The 20,046-nt window shown below is 38.6% G+C and overlaps 1 protein-coding gene across 20 annotated transcripts in view; it reads left to right on the top strand.

Moving 5' to 3' along the window:
- The window catches only part of SULF1 (sulfatase 1), a 124,185-nt gene that overhangs the window by 52,219 nt on the left and 51,920 nt on the right, over positions 1-20,046 (top strand). For 10 of the 20 annotated variants that reach the window (XM_009668375.2, XM_068932551.1, XM_068932548.1 and 7 more), the window contains 3 exons: positions 7,586-7,648; positions 7,971-8,205; positions 14,182-14,421. In XM_009668375.2, the coding sequence (XP_009666670.2) occupies positions 8,034-8,205; positions 14,182-14,421 (412 nt within the window). In that variant the 5' untranslated portion in view covers positions 7,586-7,648; positions 7,971-8,033. Of the gene's footprint in view, positions 1-7,483; positions 7,658-7,970; positions 8,206-14,181; positions 14,422-20,046 lie in introns of all 20 variants that reach the window. The other 10 variants (XM_009668374.2, XM_068932547.1, XM_009668384.2 and 7 more) reach the window with 3 other exon arrangements.

The following is a 20,046-nucleotide window of genomic DNA, read 5'->3' as shown; positions in this document are numbered from 1 at the left end:
AATAAATTCCCTTTCTGCGCTGTAGTGCGATAGAGTAAGCGCTTACAGGAGCCGCCCAACTATCCTGCTTAGCCAGTGGATGGCATCTACCTAAATTCCTGTGGTGTTTTTGAAACATTCGTCCTTCTGTGTTCTAGCTAAAAGTCCATCTGAGATCCTCTCCCAGGGGTACAAGTGCTGCTATCTGTTTAAACACGTATGCATATATAGATGGTTATTTAGAGAGTTGTGCCTCTTCTTAGCATCAGTTCTTCATGCTTCAGTCCCTCAGTCTTGCCTGGTCGCTTGGGGCTAATGCCACTTCCCCTCTCTCTCGTCAGCGAGGAGAGCAACGGGAGCCGCGGCATTAGCTCGGTTCCCCCCAGACCGGGATCTTGCACACGCACTCTGACATCACTTCTCTGCCTTCCCACCCATGATGTCACTACCTACAGGAACTGCCCATACGATAATGCAGGCAAGTGCAATATGATAAGGAGATTGGCTTGTTCTCTGTCTTCCGTCTGTTCTGTGCTAAAGATGATGTATTCATATTCAAGTTAGTCATGTCCTTTTATTTAGAAAAAGAGACTGTTTACCAAAACAAAAGGCAACAAAAAAAAAAAACGCTTTCAAGCAGAGGTGCAGTTCTTTGAGGGGAGTTGCACATACTTTGGGAGCAAATCATTACATTTCTCTGTTCTCTGAGCTAAAGGAGATGTGAAAAGCTGTGCTCTTGCACGGTTTCTCCATCCTCCAGACTAGACTTAAAGAAGAACTTACAGAAAAGCACAAACTGTGTCGCTGTTGTTCCCCAGTGTGATATGATCTCCCAGCTCAAGATTGCTTACTGGATCACTGAATGCTCACTATGTTATTGTGCAGTATGCTTTAATAATGCCCCGCTCTGTTGAAGTGAGCAGGGATATAGCAAAGATATGTGGTTTTAAAAAGGAATTTGAAAATTATGTTAAATTCCTTCCTACACAAAGGTCGCTCTTTATCGCTGAAAAATACTCGGAGTGTTTTGCCAATTATATTACCTGGTAGCTGGAAAGCATACTTTCTTTAAGGATAAAAAAAATCTGATATCAGAAGCCAGTTTGGAGCCTATTGCACATCTAATTATCTTTCTTGGTCTTAATTATTTAGCAAGTGCTAATAAACTGCACATATCATGACACTCATGTTTAATAAGCATATATAGATTTAATTGATTTTTTTCCCTCTCTTTGAAGACTCACAGACATGGAATTCAATCACGAGCCAATGGCATTATAACTTCCAATATAACATCAGGTTTTAATAAGCCTCCTGTTTGCTGCACACATGTGCTTAAGACTGCCTGGAAACCAAATCAGTAGAGAAAAGGGATTACTTTAGATTACTTTGAAATGTGCATTGTTTGAAATGGCCTCTGGTGACCAGCTTTCATGAATGGCTGATTTTACTTGTGGGGCACGTCATCTGGCTCCGTTATACTGGTCTCCTTTGTATGACAAGTGCACTTGGTTGTGCTAAAATATGAAATTTTAAAAGAAAGTAAATAAGATGAGGAGAAAATAAATTCAGGAAACAGTATATTGTTAGATGCTTGTAACTTAATAATAGGCACTCTTCTTGCTGATAAATATGATAGAATTTTCTTTTAAAATGTTTCACTGAGTTGAGGTGGATATAAAAATATTATGCTTGATTTTCTTTACTATTTGGTTCAACTATATTTATGGCATTAAAGTAAAATAAACATTTTCCTTTTTCCAAGGCAGATAATTTCTTTTACAGAATTTCTTTTAAAATGGTATTGGAATTTTTTGTTTTACTCTGACATACAAAGTGTTGGAAACTTTTACCTACTAAGAATAACCCTTAACCTGCACATAGTTATAAAAATAGGTTAAAAAGTGTGCATTATCCATTCAAGTCACTGCAGGCTTTTTCCTTTCCTGTCTGTAGCTGTTTGTGAAATTACAATGTAAAAACTTAATATGAGGTTATGATTCTCCCTACCTGCAATTACTTTAAATTATAGTTACTTTAAATTAATCTAGCCTGAGGCACTGCTGATGTACCATTATAATATACACGTTATGTTTGGAAGGTGAGTAGATAACTGATTGATTAGTAAAGGCTATTAGAAATCCAATAGATAATGATTAGATTAAACCTAGATAGGAGCTACATTCTTTTATGTTCACTATAAATCCTAGACTTTAATGGATTAACCTTTAAAAAGAGACGGTAGAACTTGCTTTTTCCCGACTTCTGCTGTACTGTAAATGTATTTCCTACGGCTGCAGGCTTGATATTCCCACAGGAAAGTAACCTGCAGATTTACACTGTTGTGCCTTGTAGTCTGAGATTTCTGTGTTTTTCTTTTAAAAAAAAGATGGAAGTGGAAGATGTGAAAAAAGCAGTAACATTACTAAACTCAAAATAGTAATCTATCAACAGCTTTTTTTCACTTAAGTGCTTTACTATATTAGTGAAACTGAGAGTTGTTATTCTTGTTGTTATTGTGGAGCGTTACAGTCTTCTAGGCATCAAGGCCAAATGATTTAAGAAAAGGTTTAAGACTTCTGAACTCCTGGCTTGCTTTGGTGCAAATGAACATCTAGCCTCCCCTGGTCTTGTATCATGTAATTTCAAACCATCTATCTGCACAATTTCTCATGGAATAACTAATTTCATAATTTTACTTGGATCTTTAACTGCGCAGCTGTTATGATCCAGGTTAGGTGAGACTTTAAGACGTCTATGCACCCTTTGACATAAACATCAAAGATTCACAGAAGTTGTACATGTGCGGTTGAGAAAATAATTGAGCCTCTTTCACCTTGGAGTTTCTACATATGCAAAATGTTCTGACTGCAAGAGTATTGCTAGAAGGATACTTTTCACTTTAAAGCAAAGAACTGAAAATGGTCAGCATAAACCACGGATTCTGGCCTTCCTTGGGGGCCTGATGGATGAAGCCACCACCCACCGACACGGTGCCGGTGAGCAATTTCCGTCCCTGCAGGCAGACTGTCAGATTTTTGAAATTCAGCTGACTAGGTAACCACAAAGTCATAATTATAAAACACTATCTATAGCAATGATCCTCTACACCACTTTTTACGAATAATCGGACATCTTGTCCCTTGCCATTCTACTTTCTTATGGATATTCGACTTTAAGGAAACAGCGAACACGGGGGTCATATCCCTATCACAAAGGTCCATCAAAGCTATAGCTGTTACTTCAGCTAGTCGTAGGTAAAATACCTAGAATGGTAGTGCTCTTCATGCTTGGGGTCAGGAGGGAGTGTGCATTTTCTTGTGATGATTGACGTTTGGGGTTTAGTTTGTTCGAGGTGTTTTGCTTATATATTTATCACAGAATCCTATGAGAAGAAATTATCTAAATCTTTTGTAAAAAAGGAAGTGAAGCAACTTATCACTTGCAATGACAAGGCCTTCTGCTTATTTTCTATGCTTTTGGTAATTTATGTGCAAGTTTATCGCACTTGTCAGCAAATCTCAAAAATGTCCTAAGTATCAAAACCTTCATTTGTTGAATACATCTTAGCTACATATCACTATGTGAGTTTTTGTAGGCAGGCAAATTTATTTCCAGAGAAACGAGCAGTAGGATACCATGCTACTGATGGTAATGGGGAACAAAACACCTAATCATAAAATTGCCACTACATTAGGAGTTTCTTGGTTTAGGATTCCTGTTGAACCTTACTCACATTCTGACTTTTCCAGGAACATTTATTGCTAATATCAGAGGAAATGAAAGTTGAATCCTGGTTCTAAAGCTCCACAATCCCAGTCCACATTATTATTATTATTGTTTTCCTTAATTGGCCAGAGCTGATCCATCTTCATCTGTATGAAGAGGCCACTAGAACGGCAGGTCTTAACCTATGATTCTGGGTAATATGCTGTTGTCACTGTTTAGGCTTATAAGAAAACATGAACTTTGTGGCTCAGAAGACAAAATTGTCTACTCCTTCTTAACAGTGGGCTGGGAATTACTGATCTGGGGCATTGCATAGCCCGTAGTATTGGGGGCAGATATCTGTCCAGTATCCTTACCCATTATCCCTGCATTTGATTTCAGATTTACAAATAAGAAAGAAATCCATGCAAATAAGCCTGATTCCCTTTGCAGGGGTACATCAAGGCCATATTATTTACGGAATATTAAATATGAAGAAGTACATAGACCTTTCAAGTTTATAAGAAATATACTTAGAAATACTCAATGGTCATGTCTGATAAACAGAGGCTATGATGCTGGACAGATTTTTATTGGTCAAACACAAAATGACATTTTGAGTACACATGCTAAAGAATACAGATACAAAAACTGTGGATTTTCAAAGGGAAAATGCTCTTTCGAAAACTGGTTGCCTTTTGTTGTTTTCTGAATTAAACACTCAAAGTCAAAGCATCAAAAAAATCCTAGAACACTTCCTAGCCAAAACAAATGTAAAATTTAAAGTTAGTTTCCCTTTTCCTCCTGGTCATTGAAAGATATTCCGTTAAGAGGCCTAGAAATAAGGTCCTTCTGGTTTTTATTTCACATCACAAGAAGTGGCACTGTAGCCCTTCTTTGCAATGCCTTGCCAATGTAATTCAAGTTTCACGGGTAATTAATTCTCCATGCCAACGAGTCCTTGAACTGCCTGTTGTAATACTAGCAGCACAGAACCAGCTAAAGAACCAAGTTTTCAGTTTTTATCTCATGAAGGGTGAGTACAAACTATGAATTTGTGTTCCTGTGGAAAAAAGAATGACTATAAAGAAAAAATTACATCCAGATGTGCAAAAATGATCTCTTTGGATTTCCTTCTACTATGATTTCATTTTACTTACTGACAACGTTTCAGTTGTCGTAGGTATGTTCTATAGGAAAAAATCTCTCCAACTTTCCAAATAGTATATATAGAACTTATGATCATTATTTGTTTACTCTTCCGGAGAGAAGCGGTTTGTAGTACAGCCTTAATTTCTGAACACTGTACAAAAAATTTTAGGTTTACTTCCCCATGTAAATTTAAAAAAGGTCCCTTTTTAAAATTTCTCCTATTTTTTCCTATTTCTCAAGACAAATTGCAGTATCTCTAAAGATGCTTGTAGACTACCAGAGAGTATCCAACACATATATTGCACCCTTGTCTGCCCTGTTGAACCTGTATTTTGACATTTTTCTCCTTTACTTCATTTCCTTCTAGCACTGGAAAACAGGCTCTATGAGGACAAGTTCACAAGGATCACTTGTTAATAAAGATTTGTCTTGTGCAAAAATGAAATAGTTATGAGCAATGAAACGCAGCATAACTGTGCTCTTGTGCAAGAACTGTTGACTAAAACTTAGATAATTAATTTTAAACACTTAGATCAGTTCTGATATTTTACTTTCTCCATCAAGGGGAAAAAAATTAGGGCAATTTCCTTTGAAAAGGACTGCCTAAGGTGGACCTGACCTGCTAAAGGAAAGTTAAAGCAAAAGCATTTTTTAAAAACTAACAAACATAGCCCAGAGAGAATGAAATGAAGAATATTTATTAATGCTGGTTTGGATTAGTATAAATTTTTTTTGCAGTGAGGTATAATTGTCAGGATCTTGCAGTTTCGTATTGTGGGGGATTATTCAAACACATTGGTGCCAATGTTTTCTCAGTGCAGTCAGGATGACTGCACTTTCTGGGTCAACACTGTCTGAAAAAGTTTGCTGTACAGTACAACTGATGTAAGAAACTAAACATTGAGTCTCACTTCACATATCCTTTCATGCTTTGTGAGGTGAGTCAAAGTTTTACTATTTAAAGATCAGATATTTAGAGAAATTTTATTTTTTGCTTTTACATCAAAAGCATGTGGTGTCTGGTGTCTGTCAGAAGAATGCTTACTTGTTCAGTAATCCTGTTCTTCAGTGCTTTTGTCAGCTTTTATGTGAGTTAGAAGAAATAGATGGAAATTGAAGTGTTTTTAAAAGTCAATTCCAAGTAATTACAGACTTCCAGTCTACTTATCTGAATGTCGTGTAATCACTGAAATGGCATTTAACTTTAAATGCCGGTCCCCTGTATTGGCTTTGCAGTGCTACAGCGTTGGTCGGAGGCTGGAAAGCTTGTTGGTGCAGAGACAATGCAAGACAGGATTTTTCTGCAACAGACCCTTGGATCTTTGTTTTAAAGACATTCACACTCTTCTGGTGTAATTACAGCCTGCCAAAGTGAGGAGCATGAAACTGTTCAGCTTGTGAAGCTTAAAATAAAAGGTGTATGTGAAAACAAGAACAAGATCCTTTTTCTAGCAGTCCAGCACCAAGTCCCTTTCCCTCCCTCTCCTCTAATTCCTTCCCTTGAAATTTAGAGCATCTTCCTATTCATGTATTTTTCAGGCGAGTGATGGGACCCTTTTTTTGCTTTTGTGTTGCTCTCATTAAAGTATTTATGCTTATTTGTCTGTTACTGGTTAGTGTTGTATGTCTAAATATGAAGCCTCAGGTGTGGGAACTCAGGTCTTCGAACAAATTATGCTCCAGTCTAATTATATAATGTGCACTCCAGTTCCCATGCAGGCTTTCCTATATGGAGGCATCTCAAATGAATGCTATTTGGGTCTTGGGTTTGGGTGGCTTTGTACTTTTTTTTGTTTTTAAACAGTATCAATGTCTCTATGCTTTATCTGTAGTCCCAAAATAAAAATAGAAGGACTGTGTTTGGCAGGTTAATACCCTGGAGGGAGCAGGCATGACTCTGTGGTTTCTTTCCCACCCCCTTCCTTTTTGCCCCCAGATATTCCCTCCTTCCCTGTGTGTAACACGATGGTTTTGCAGAGCTTCAGTCAGTAATGAAAAAAATGTTAAAAGTGTAAGCGGCTACCCCTTCCTCCCCAGGCCAATCCATCATTTTCAGCTGCAAGTTTCAATCTGCTGCAGCAAAGTAAAGCGTCTGTGCTTGCATTAGGTCTTACAAAAGCGAGGCTGTTTGACTGACAGGCACGGATACATTCTGATAACGTACCGAGCCGAGTCTGTTGAAGGAGTATTGAGGACAAGGCTTTGCCAGGGGTACTGTGCATTATGGATGAGGCGCTCAGTTCCACTGCTGATTGATGGAGGGACAGGTACACGCTTTTTCACAATGCTGGGTAAGATCATCTGGACTGTCACTTAACATGAGCTTTCTTGTCAGTGGGAAGATGACTTTTCACATAGTGATCCAGTGCAGTTTGCAAATGACAGCCACGCTCTCCTGTCTGCGTTGTAAGGGTTTAGTCACTTGTGCAGGTGAGTTAACCTAAAATAGCTTTATCGCTTTCTAGGTGCCACACGCTGGAATTAACTCTTCTTCTCAGAATTCAGGATGTCCATAAAGAGGACATGACATATGTGTCCTCTTTCTCTAGCAGCCAAGATGCCAGCTAACCACTACATAGATATAGTATCGAGTTAAGTAGACGAGCTGGGTGAATGCAAATTTTTTTCTACTCTTCTCTTTCAGGGCAAAGCAAGAAGCTGTAATGAACAGTTCTGGGGACTTTGAAGCACAGTCACCAGTCTGAGATCCTTGACTGACAAGCCTTCTGCTTTCTCATCCCTATAGGGCTCCTCCTACAGATGTGCTGAGCACATCCTCGGCATCCCAGCGATTCTATACTGCACCCAGGTACTGAATGTAAGGAACATGCTATGCTGCACAAGAAGTGAGGGGATGGGAAAATGAGCACTGCGGGGTGCGTACCAGAAGTTATATCTATACAAAGTGCAGGCACTGGCATGATCTCAAGCCAAAATTAACTGAGAAAGTATAGCTGCAGAATGACCAATTTCATCCTTAGAAAATTACAGTATAAAGCTCTTTTTCAACAATACGGCTTATAGTCATGTTAAACGTCACATGTCAGGTTTGACTTCCCCAAATATCATCCTTTCCCTGTGTGAGTGAAAGTTGATCTACTGTTTGAACAGATTTTTTTTTCTCCCTGCAGGTCCTGAAAACTAGAGTTCAGGCACTTCTGGATCAGTCTTTTCATTGAAATATCAGAAATACTATGAAGACTTCTTGCTTTGCACTCATTTTGGCAGTGCTTAGTACTGAATTGCTAACAAGTCACTGTTCCACTGTCAAATCGCCGAGGTTCAGAGGACGAGTGCAGCAGGAGCGAAAAAATATCAGACCAAATATTATACTTGTACTCACAGACGATCAAGATGTGGAGCTTGGTGAGAAATAATTATTATTTGCTACTTCTTTTCCTCACTTGTGTCCTTCAGTAATTTCTGCTATGTAAATAGTACTTTACATTCAGAGAATGTGTCTATCCTGAAACAGTATCTGTGGGACAGGTTTGGAAAATAAATTAATGGAAATTGTTTGATAGCATTCATCTGATTTAATTACAGATTTTAGGAAATATTTGCTTATCGAAATTTACCGTAAAAGGCTTTAATGAGCACCATGAAATGGTCTAATAGCACATGCAAGTACATATAAAGTTAAAAATCTTGCATCAAGACCTCTTATTAATGTTTTTTAATTTTGTGATTTTTTTGTAGCATTTAAAAATTGGATCCTTATAAAGCTAGCATTTCCCTTGGTGCTGTATAGATGAGTATCTATATTGTCCACATAGTGTTCATATGCATGTGTGTCATCTGACCTGTTTACACATACAGACAAACTGGTCTGCAGGATATAAGCTTAACATTTATATCAATTATTATTAAAGTGTTTAAAATCCATCTATTTTAAAATTATGCTCTCTATATATGTGTGTGTGTATATATATATATGTATAAAAGTAAAATAATTTTGTTTTCACAAGTATATTAAATATGTGAGCACAGCCTGAACATACAAGCCAGAAGTGATTTTCACATATTTTTCTTAGGGTGGAAAAAGTTAAAACACTTGAATGATGTTCTGGAAGGCCTTTGAATGTTTTTCATTAAGTAAGTTAGAAAGATGTTAATGATGGTTATGCATATAACTGCTTTTTGGTTCACTACCTAAAATGAAAAATTAAGAAGAGAAAAAGGATCATTTTAGGCAACCACCCCCCCCAGCAGATATTTAACTTTGGGGAGGGGATTGGGGAGATGAGATGAAAAAATGGCAAATCAATAGTGTTTTTAATGAAAAATGCATTTTTAATAAAAGTAATGTGAATTTCTAATCAAAATGCCATATAAAATTGAAAAATCAAAATCCTTCATTCCAGAAAAGTTGCAACAAAATGATTCATTTACTTTAAAAACACATACTTTTGGCCAAAAAAGGTGTAGACAAAAACATGACCTAGATCTAATAGCAACTCCAGCAATTCTTTTGTTATTGCCATTTTTGTATCTGTCATGATGTGATAATAATTTACATATTGTAATGGGTTAAGACATATTGTAAGGGTTGTGAGAATATAGTTAGTAAACTGTATTTCCAGTTTGAGGGTTAATCTTCCTATGTGGCAAGTTTCTCAGAGCTCCAAGAGTAGGTCTTTGGATCTGAGCACGTCTTATCTATTCCATTTCTCACTCTTTCAAACGTCTGCTCTGTTTAGCCACGCTGCATAATGGATGGCTGCTCCGCTTCTATTTTTGGCTTAAAATACAGCTATTACAATAGGAATGTATTTCTTCTCGATGCAGACAGTTTGAAAATATCTTTAAAAGGGTCAAGTCATGTCTTCCTTTTTTTGTGGTCAGAAAGTGCCTGCGTTCTCCAGGGCAGCGCAGAAGGTAGGTCAGCAGACGCACATCTCAGAACAACGTTAGCGACTGGCTCTCTTCAGTCCTGTGAGACGGGTTTGCAAGCGGTGAAAGAACAGGAAGGATGTGGCAAGCCACGTTGTTCACATTGTGGAGACTTGCTCTTTGAAAGCAGCACTGGAGGTTCACAGAGTGCTCTGGCTCCTATTAGTAACCAACTGAGCAAGGATCTGGACGTATATGTATTCCCACTGTTTTGAAGGAAGATACTGGCTTCCCTTTCTCATAGATCATTTTACAGGAAGCAGGATTCAACCCTGAGACTTACTGTATCGGATTCTTCACACTTTCACTAACAAATCATTCCACTCATTTGAAATGTAAAGTCATGCTCTTTTCCACGAGTAGATTTTTCACCTCGCCCCTTAGTGAATCCTGAGGAAAAAAATTTCCTAAAGGTCAATGGGAAACCACACTTTGTACCACAAACAGAATAAAGTTCAGGCTTTGTTATCCAAAAATCACAGAATTGAAAGTCTTTTAATATGGATTATTTGGTGTTGTATTCCCAGCATGAACATTTCTAAAAGCTGTTCTAAGTGAATACTTAAGCATAAAAGCATACAAGGCACGTTGTGGACTTCAATTAGGAAAGATTTGTCTCCAGAGCATGTATAAGTATTGAACCAAAATAGTCAGCTGCCTGGAGTGCGAATGACATATAGGGGAGTTGTCCAAAGTTAAATTTCCAAAAAGCAAGGAGCTTGCCTTTAGTCAGTGCTCAAAGCATGGGAGTATGCACGTCGTCTTGTTGATCTGCACTGTCCCACCAGAGTTCTGCATTCTGAATGCAAATAGAAGTTTGGCAGGAATTGCTGCCTTAGACGACTTATCAGATAAAACCCACAAACTCTTCCACAACTTCATTTTTGTTCCTCTTTGTGGCACAGAGGAAAGATATTACTGATTGGCTGCTGGATTGTAACTTAGGCGGTATGAGGCAGCCTGGTCCACTGCTTTTAAGGGAACTCAGCAGTAACTTGGGTCCAGAAGCTGGAAAATGATTGGTTAAATTGTGCCTCTGAGCATTTTCTAGCTCTCACCAAGTTCCTAAAAGTAGAGAAATAATTGCCCAAACCTGGGGCAAACTGACACCTTGCTCAAGGCAAAGCGCCAGCTTCTAAGAACCGGAACTGCAAAGCAGCCCGGAGCTACTGCATCTCTGGAGACAATAAAGTACTTCTGCTCAGGGCAGTGGCCCCAGCTCCCAGACATCAGGTCAGCACAGCGTTTAAGCATCAGGAATGAATACAGGTACTTTTGACTTTTTGATCACTCTTTAATCACTTCCTGTATCCTCCAGTTTCTGTATCACTTTTTCCTCCCATGTACTTGCACACATCAGTCCCTCAAATCACTGGCCCCCTAGTCATTCTCATAATCCCCACTGTGAGTAATATCTTGTATAATGTCAGAAATGTGTCAAAACTAATAAATACATTCGCATTTCCAGTATTCCTAACCTAGAATCCTTTGAGATTTGGAGTGGTGGGAAAAGATTTTTTAAAAATCCAAAAAATGTAAATAAATGAGAAGGTGACTTTTTTTGTACACTTGTATTTACAGACTAATGCACCACCCAGTGAAATCCATATAAACTATCCACAGAGTACAACAGCAGGTGAAGAGTTCACAGCATCATCTGGCCACATATTTGCCTGGTTTGCTCTTCATCTTCACTAAAACTTTTAAAGTACTAAGAAAGACAGACTGAAAAAAATGAGAGAATAGAGAGTCAGTCCATCACCTCATTGGGATCTTGCACAAAAGCCAAGAAAAGGCCATGTACTTTATGGTGGCCATCCCACTACAGAGATGTCCACCTAAGATACAGCTGTAGGAGAATCCACAGCAACTGTAAGACTTCTTATGAAACCTTTGTTACCAAATATATTTCTCAATATATGAGGAGGATGGACTACGAGGTCACATTAAATTTCTTATCTTACAAAAAACTTGCTAATTTCTGTGGCTGTCCTGGCCATTCCCAGTTACCTGGTTCCCCTCAGGTCCTCCCCAGTTGCTCAAGTAGAACATGAGTGCCCTGCTGTCGGCCAGTGCCTGAGTACGTGTGCCCTAAAGACTGTGAGCCAGATGGTAAAGTACACAAGGTGTGAGGAAAGCTACAGACAGCAAAAGATTAGAACTTATATCAGCAAGTTTTATCTCCTACTTGTGTTTTGTATTCAAAACGAGGAAGTCTCACCTGCTTTGAAGTGGTCTATTCTAGAATTTCCAGAGGGGGTAAATCTATTATCGGTGTCAGTAAGTGCATACCTGGAGGAAAAACTTACCCATAAACAGCAGGTTTGCAAGAACAGAGGGCTGACCAAGCACAGGAATGAGGAAGTGCTCTAACAGCTATTCATTTATAATGCATAGAGGCATGAAAGTGCACATCAGCGCTGCTGCTGTTACTGTGCATTAGCGTACCGCTACCATGGACTTTCCACCTGAGGACCTGCAAGCACTTTACACCTGAGCTCTCACTATGTGACATTTCAAAAATGGGGGAGTGGTGGCAAAAAAAAAAAAAAAGCTCAGCCCAGATCCCAAAATAAAGACATATAAAGATGATCTCTCGTTTGACTTTTACTCAACTACCTAGTCAAACACTCCCACAGATACAAATGGAAGACCTTTTGTGTTTATGGGGCTCTCAGTTACCCTCCTACTTCACTGTATCTCTAAACAGATGCTTTTTGTCTGTATTGTGTCCGGCAAAGCATCTTCCTAACCACATTTTGCTCTGCAGAGCTCTAAAAGCAGGTGCTCTGCATTTAGAAAAGAGGGACTGTGAAAGAGGAGGAATACAAAATTATGATGACTTCACAGCATTAAACATGTCTTTAAAGCCACAGATATCGGTACTGTAGCAGGAAACACTGAAGAACTAAATGCTTCTTCCATTTCCTATGAAATGATCTTGATGCAAAAGATGTCACATTCAGCACTGACTCATTAGCCTAAAACTAAAATAGAGCATACTTAACTTTAACTAAGAGCATCATTTGTAAGTTTTTACTGCTTATGGCTGTACTTGAAACTTCTTGGTAATTTTTTTGTTTTGCAGCCATATTTTTCATGATTTTGAAACTTTTTCTTTCATTTATCTGCTCCCTTTTCAAGTGACCCAAACAAAACCACCAAGAAAAATTCAAACTGCATTAATGAAACTAAATTTAAGCAAACTGCTGCCAATTGTGCAAAATGAATTGTAAAACCAAAGGAAAAAAGAAAGTAGAATTCCAGAAACTTTTTTTTACAATCAAAATTGTACAAGTATTTGAATTCACAGGCTTGTTTTCCGAGTGCATACTGACATATCCATAGTTCACATTCACCCATCGATCTCTGCTCTGCTGAATACCAGAAAGAACAAAATTTGCCAGCTGTCAGCACATACTGACAGACCCTATCAGGATCTGCTAAGTCTTAATGCAGTCAGAAATCTACAGCCCCTACCTGTCTCGCCTTTTTGCCCATAAAGATGTCTTAAAGGATGCAAAAAATACCTTTGTTCTTTAAACTGGATCAAGGCTTAGGTGAAATGCAAGCGTTTCTTAAGAAGGGTGTGAGATTTTGGCGATATTTTTGCCAAAGCTGATTCTGAACATCGAGTTTTAGTACTGGAGCCAGATATGCTGATCCTGTGTCCAGAGAAGCTTTCCTCTAGAAAAATCGTTGTGGAATTTTGTCTCTCTCTCTTTTTTTCTTTTTTTTTTTCTAAGATTCTCTCTTGACCTCAGATAAGCATATACTTACATCACTGCTTACTTCTTGCTTGCAAATCTAATGTGGAAACCTAATATGCTGCTAATTACTGTAAGAGATTATGTGTCGCTGGAAAGCAATGCTTTTAAAAATCTTTATAAATAGACTACCTGTGAGAAGTTTCAGCATCAATGGGGATCAACTTACATAATTTAGGGTTACTCACATGAATAAAGAACTGTAAGAATTCATCTGTCAGAGATGGAGTAAATATTAAAGATTATTATCTGATAAAAGAGAAGGAATTGTAACAGACTTCATTAGTAATCTCAGAATGTTACATATTTTACTGGCACATTGACTAATGATGCAGTCTGTATAACATATTACTTTTCTACAGCAGTGTTTGAAGAGCTACTGACCTATAAATCTGATACAGCTCTAAAGCTTTAACATTGTATTTCTAGACTAGCTTGCACTTTAACTTTGTACTGAAGCCTGAGGAAAAAGAACTCAGTTTTTCTGGAATCCTGGGAAAAAATTTGGCAATATAATATAGAAAGTTTACTTTTTCTCCTAAAATTACCTAAACTAAGGAGTGATCCAGACTGATGTTTGAGGACATGCTAGTAATCACTGACATCTTTAATGACATAATAGCAGCCAGTATGTTACGACTATTTTTTGCAGTACGCTGATGATCAGTTCCTCTTATTGCAGGGTCCTTGCAAGTGATGAATAAGACCAGACGGATTATGGAGAATGGAGGGGCGTCTTTCATCAATGCCTTCGTAACCACCCCCATGTGCTGCCCATCACGTTCCTCCATGTTGACTGGGAAGTATGTGCACAACCACAACGTATACACCAACAACGAAAACTGCTCGTCCCCCTCATGGCAGGCTACTCACGAACCACGTACCTTTGCTGTGTATCTCAATAACACTGGGTACAGAACAGGTAGGAGACAGACCAACAGTAGTTCTTTGTTTAAGATGAAGACGATGGACATTCATTAACGGGTCTTGAATCTTGGCCTAAAATAAAGGGTCTATCATCTCAGATTGGGGTTACAGAGCAGGTTTAGTGTTACAGTGCAGGAAGGCAGTACTGCCTGCTGCTCCAGATCTACAGCTAATGGCCACATAAGGAAACTCACTTGTAATGAAGCAGCATATTTTCATGTTTGGATGTCCCAGGTGGGAAATAAACTGCTGGGCAGTTACACCTAGTGAGAAAGAGGTACATTTTCGTGGCATTGTGGGTCTGACCTGGCAGTCTGAGCCGTGATTATGGTCAGTACTACGGCCTGCTTGCGGACAGTTGCTAACAGTTATGGGAAAAGATATCAGGGCCAGGCTGGGAACTGGTGCCAAAGACCTCCCAGGAGCAAAGTGCCTGTCATGGGAGTAAAACAAGGTGAATGTTATAATTTAAACTTTGCCATGGGGCGATATTTCATTTACATTTTCTGAAAATGAATAGAAACATGCCTTTAAGAAGGATTGTTCTGCTGAGCACCAATAAGATCTGATAGTTTTCTTGTAAATTCCTGGTGGTTTTCCGTAGCCAGGAGATCCCTTTCCTCTCTACAAAGAACTCTTCTTATTCCTCTCGTCTGTGCTTCAGCTCGATGTAAAACCTGATTCATTTATGCATCACCTATCCCTTAAGATTCAATCTGTAGACACGTTAGGCTCCAGCCTGACTCCCTTTTCTTAAGGTACAGGAGTTGTGCAAGGTCATCAGGGTGCAATTTGTTCAGAAACGTCATTCAGCTACAAAGACTCTCCTTTACAGGACCAACGAGGCACAGATCTCGGTGCCAACTGCTTTCCTTACAATGTAATTGGCAGTAAAGAAATTTATCTCTATCAGCGGATTAGGCACAAGAACAGACTGTTTTCAAAACATATAGCAGGCGAATGTCTCCATGCTGTCTGCTTGTCCTAATTCTGTTAATGCTGCTATATGCAATGCCTTAAATCTATCTGCCTGTTCACCATCTTTTCTTGCCCACACAGACAACTCACTCTTTTTCCTTCTGTCTCTCTGCATCTGTAGCTCTAGAGAGCTTCTGCATCCTGTTTAAAAAACAAAAACAAACAAATATTTACCCTCTTTGGCCCTAGTGGTGGCACTGTCACACACACTGAATAGTACTTCAGTCTCTATTAAGCTGATTTCATGGCTAGTAAAGGTGCTGAAGATCTAAAACGTAAGCTTCATTTCTTGTCTTATGTCTCAGAAATCCTTTCTGCTTGTTTGATGAGTGCTTCGTGTGGGACTCTTTCCTGTTATTAAAAAACATAGTATCTTACTGACTTATAATCTAACACTTGCACAACTGAATGCCTCGTATGTAAACTGGACAGCTGTGGTGGACTTGTTCTCACTAGTCCTCTGCCCTTCTGGGGATAAACACTCTGCTTTGGGTATATTTTCTGCTTTACCATGTATTATAGATGGCTACTAAAGATGGCTACTAAATGCAGGCTTGGCCCTATGAAATAGCAAGGAAAAAGAGTGAAAAAGAGTGCAAAGAAAAGGAAAAGGAAGAATCCCTTTTCAAAGGCAGACTTAGGGATCATTAGTCCTAAAACTACCAGGATAGTGGAGTTTTAGTAAAGAGGAGGAAGGAGAAAAAGGAAATGAAAACAAATGAATCCATATATGAATCTCCCTTTCTGCTAAAAGTACCTTGTTTAACCCTATAATGAAGAATGTATCCATTTATTATTTGTAAGATGAGCCTACCTTTCAATTATCCCACAATTATTTTTTGAAGCAGCAGCTTAATTACCACCACAGCTTATAACACACTTTTCAAGGACACTATTTCCTCATTAAAAAGTCATCAAAAGTCCACTAACCAACTAATAATCTGCATTTCACAGCTAGAAGGCTTAGTAAAATTTAATGACTCAATACCTGGAAGTGGTAGAGGGGGAACTGGGAAGAGAGGGTGGCTGCATGGTACATAGGCTGCTTGAGACTCTGTGCTGATGTTGTGGACAGAATAGGTACCTCTTCTTATGGTGCTTGTTTTACCCTGTGCATTTTTGTATGTTTTGAAAGGAAATCAGTATCCTCCTCAGTGTGAAACTAGGGCATAAAGAAAGAGTGTGAGTGACCCAAGGCTACTCAACAGCTTGGTGGCAGTCCTGGTAAGGGACTAGTCCACAGGGCCCTAGTCCAATATGCTAGTAGAGACCCATGTGCAATATCTTGAACCTGGTTCTCTATTCTAAATGAGGAGGATTTATTTCTCACTTTTTGCATAGGGCCAAATTATTATATAAGCCAGTGGAAACAAGGCGGGGGGAGAGAGAGGTGTTTATATAAAGTCCTGAATTCTGTTAACTCCAGATAGTTTCCAACATCTATAAAGCATCCGCTGTCTAAACCTGCTGCAGTCTTAACTAAATCCTCCGTACTGCAATTGATCATATGTGGGCAAACTGCTTATGAGGAGGGTCCTGCTAAAGCCTCCAGGACTCCAAGCAAGCACAGCCATCCATTTAAAGAGAGGTCTGAAATGTGCTGTAATAAACTGCAGTCATAATTAGAACCCACTGGGAAAACCTGACAAAAACCAGAATGTTTTCTTTCTGTTCTACTCTTAAGTGAACTACAGGAGATGTTGCATTTCATGGAAACATCCCTTTTTTAAAATAATATGCCAGTGCTAAATCATAGGCAGGAACTGTGCTGGGTGGGAAGGGGCAGATAACATTCAGAAACAACACTGTCAAACCAAAATCACTTTTACTTCCAATTCCAGGAGGGAAAAAAAAAAGGAAAAAAACTCAAGGCAGTGGAGGATGTTGCAATGTTCACAGTTTACTTTATTCATAAGCTCTAAACTAATGCAACAGTGAGTCAACTGCACAGCCTCCTGATTTTGAAAGTCCACAAAACTGGGACTATTAACCTAGAATTTGTAGAATTCCAGCTAGCAGTAGGAAATACCAAGGGAAGATACACAAAATAGGTAACAAGAAAAAACAAACCAACTCTGGAGAGCTTCAAAGAGATGAGACGTTTGTTTTCCTTAGGTAGGCTCCATCTGCTCACGTTAGGAGGGAAGAGGGGCAATCTATAATTATTTTCAAATTTTGTGGAAATTATGAGAAAAGCTTGAGAGATTTTCTTTGGCCCTGTGGTTTCTAACGGCGGTAGATATCCCTGCAGCTACTTAGATTTGAATATTTTATTTGTACGATTATTACATGCAGGAGTTAGGGGCTTTGCTTAGTGTTTTCCAGTGTGTTTGTTGCTTATTTGCTGTTCTTTCAATCCTCTCTGTAGTACTGTTGTTGCTTTTTTTAACCCTCTCCTTTCTGTCCCAGCCCTTCAACATGTCTTGGCTCTCAGATCTGCCCTTCAGTCCTGTCAGTTCTCACTGGCATTCATCTACACAAATACAAATGAAAAATCCTGGAGTGAAATACATGAACCTTGGCTTCCCTAATAGGAAAGGGGACTTGTGCTACATCTTAATAACTGAGCAGTAATTGAGCATTTTTTTACTATAACAGAAGAGAGCGTCACGGCAGCAGCACAGCCAATACACAGCAAACATAAATGTAACAATCATTTTACTGTTAAATAGCACATTATACTTCCTACGCTGCAGTATTTTATGTTTTTACCAGCTAAAGTTTCATCCGTTTGCCTATGTGACCAGAAATGTAAATCTAAAATTCTCTCCCTGACTTAACATGCACATGCATGCAGAGTCCTTTCTCCTTAATGCTGCTTTATAAAATATTGCCTTTTAATCCTCACTCTTTTTAACCCTTCACAGGAGTGAAGTCTGCTATGGCTCAGCAGCCACTGACAGACTTGCAGGACATGAAAAAATTTAGGATCAGGTTCTGCCCTTATGGAATACCACTTGAAAGAAAAAAGAGCTCCAAATTAGTCCAATATTTGCTTAGATTTTTTTTATTGTCTTTGGGAAGATATATTTCCCAATATTTCATTCCTTGCTCAGAAGGATCAATCAGTCAGAATAACATTAGAATTCTTGCAAAGCTGATGTCATTTTCAATCTTTCATGGGGCTGAAATGACAAAAATATCAAAGCTGAGCAGCATAATGTTAATTTATAAATACTAGCTTTTGTAAAACTCAAAACTTAAGAAGTGACTAGACATCTAGATGTCACTATGTGGCATGTTTTGACATTAGTCACAGACTTCTGTGTGGTGATGAACAGAGCTGGTAACTCGCTGTACATCTAGCTAATAAGAGTTCACGTTGCCTTCTGACGCACGCTGGTTAGCATCTACCAGTTATGAGTATTTTTTTCTAGCATAATGAACAAAGAACTAATAAAATGACAAGATTACAAGAGGTAAGAGACTGAAAGCTAAGCTGTTTGGGGAAGGAGTATTTAAATTGTACACCACTCCTTTCTGACACATCTGGACCAGCTAATTTTTCATAAAGGGTGCAAAAACTACCCCTTCTGAAGGTGTGGTTAGACAATACGTTTCCTCTGGAGGCAAAGCCTAGAGTCTTTTGGTTCACAGCCTTACAGTAAAATTCACTGCCAGCACATGCTATTTTTAACCTGGATCATTTCAGTGACCTAATTTGTAGCCTGCCTCACACTCCGCTGCAAAACTGAGAGGGCGGCAGAATATGATATAGAGGTGGGAATGAGTAGGCAGGGAATGAGTCCTGTTTTTCAGAATATTTCTAAAGTAAAAATAAAGAAAGAAAGAGAGAACCTCAGGCTTTCAGGTTCTTTCTTTATTGATATAAAAGCGGCTGGGGATCATCAAAAAGTTTAACTTACAAATAATGTTCATAATTTCAAAATATGCCTGTACACCTCAATTTTCAGAGTAGAACTGCACTTTCTGTCAAACTGAAAAATGTATAAATAAGAATGAAATATGTTGAATATATTCAAATATATGACTATTCCAGAAAAAGGGAAATATGAAAGAGGGAAAAGGCCAAAAAGGATAAGGAGAGGGATTTTCTAGCTCTATGGTATCATTTGAAGTTAAACTTTTTTTTGGATTCTATCCAGAACCTCATCAAAAACCACAGCATGTTTATCTACTTACGCTTAAAACAGAATTCTATGCTTTTAAATATTGCACAGAAAACCTTACACTAAAAGAATGTTATTAAGGTTACATGTTCAAGCACTCCATTTAGGAAAATCTGGATAGAACATTGCCTGTGAAACTATTTCATCCCTCCTGTTCTTCTGGCCTAATGATTATCTTTCACTAAATGATCGTAAATCGCTTTCCTAGGGCTGAAGTTGGATAAATTTAAAAAGAGGAGGCTAGACCCATTCTATCAAATGGCGTAACATTAGCATCCACACAAGTCATCAGAAAGGATGGGAGTCTCACATCTCCTCTATAAAACCCCACTATTTTATAATTCAGTAACCAACCAAAGTGCTTGATTGCTTATCACTTGAATGTAGGAAGGAGTTTGTTTTTCAGCTATATTTTCAGCTGTTTGCTGAAAGGAAGGTACTAATGAGACTTAGGAGCCCTTCCTAGGCACCGTTTTGTCTGTACCACTGTCCAAAAGAGTCTTTTCTTCTGC

The sequence above is a fragment of the Struthio camelus genome, chromosome 2 (genome assembly GCF_040807025.1).
Source record: "Struthio camelus isolate bStrCam1 chromosome 2, bStrCam1.hap1, whole genome shotgun sequence".
NCBI lineage: Eukaryota > Metazoa > Chordata > Aves > Struthioniformes > Struthionidae > Struthio > Struthio camelus.
This window is presented reverse-complemented; position numbering and strand designations above follow the sequence as displayed.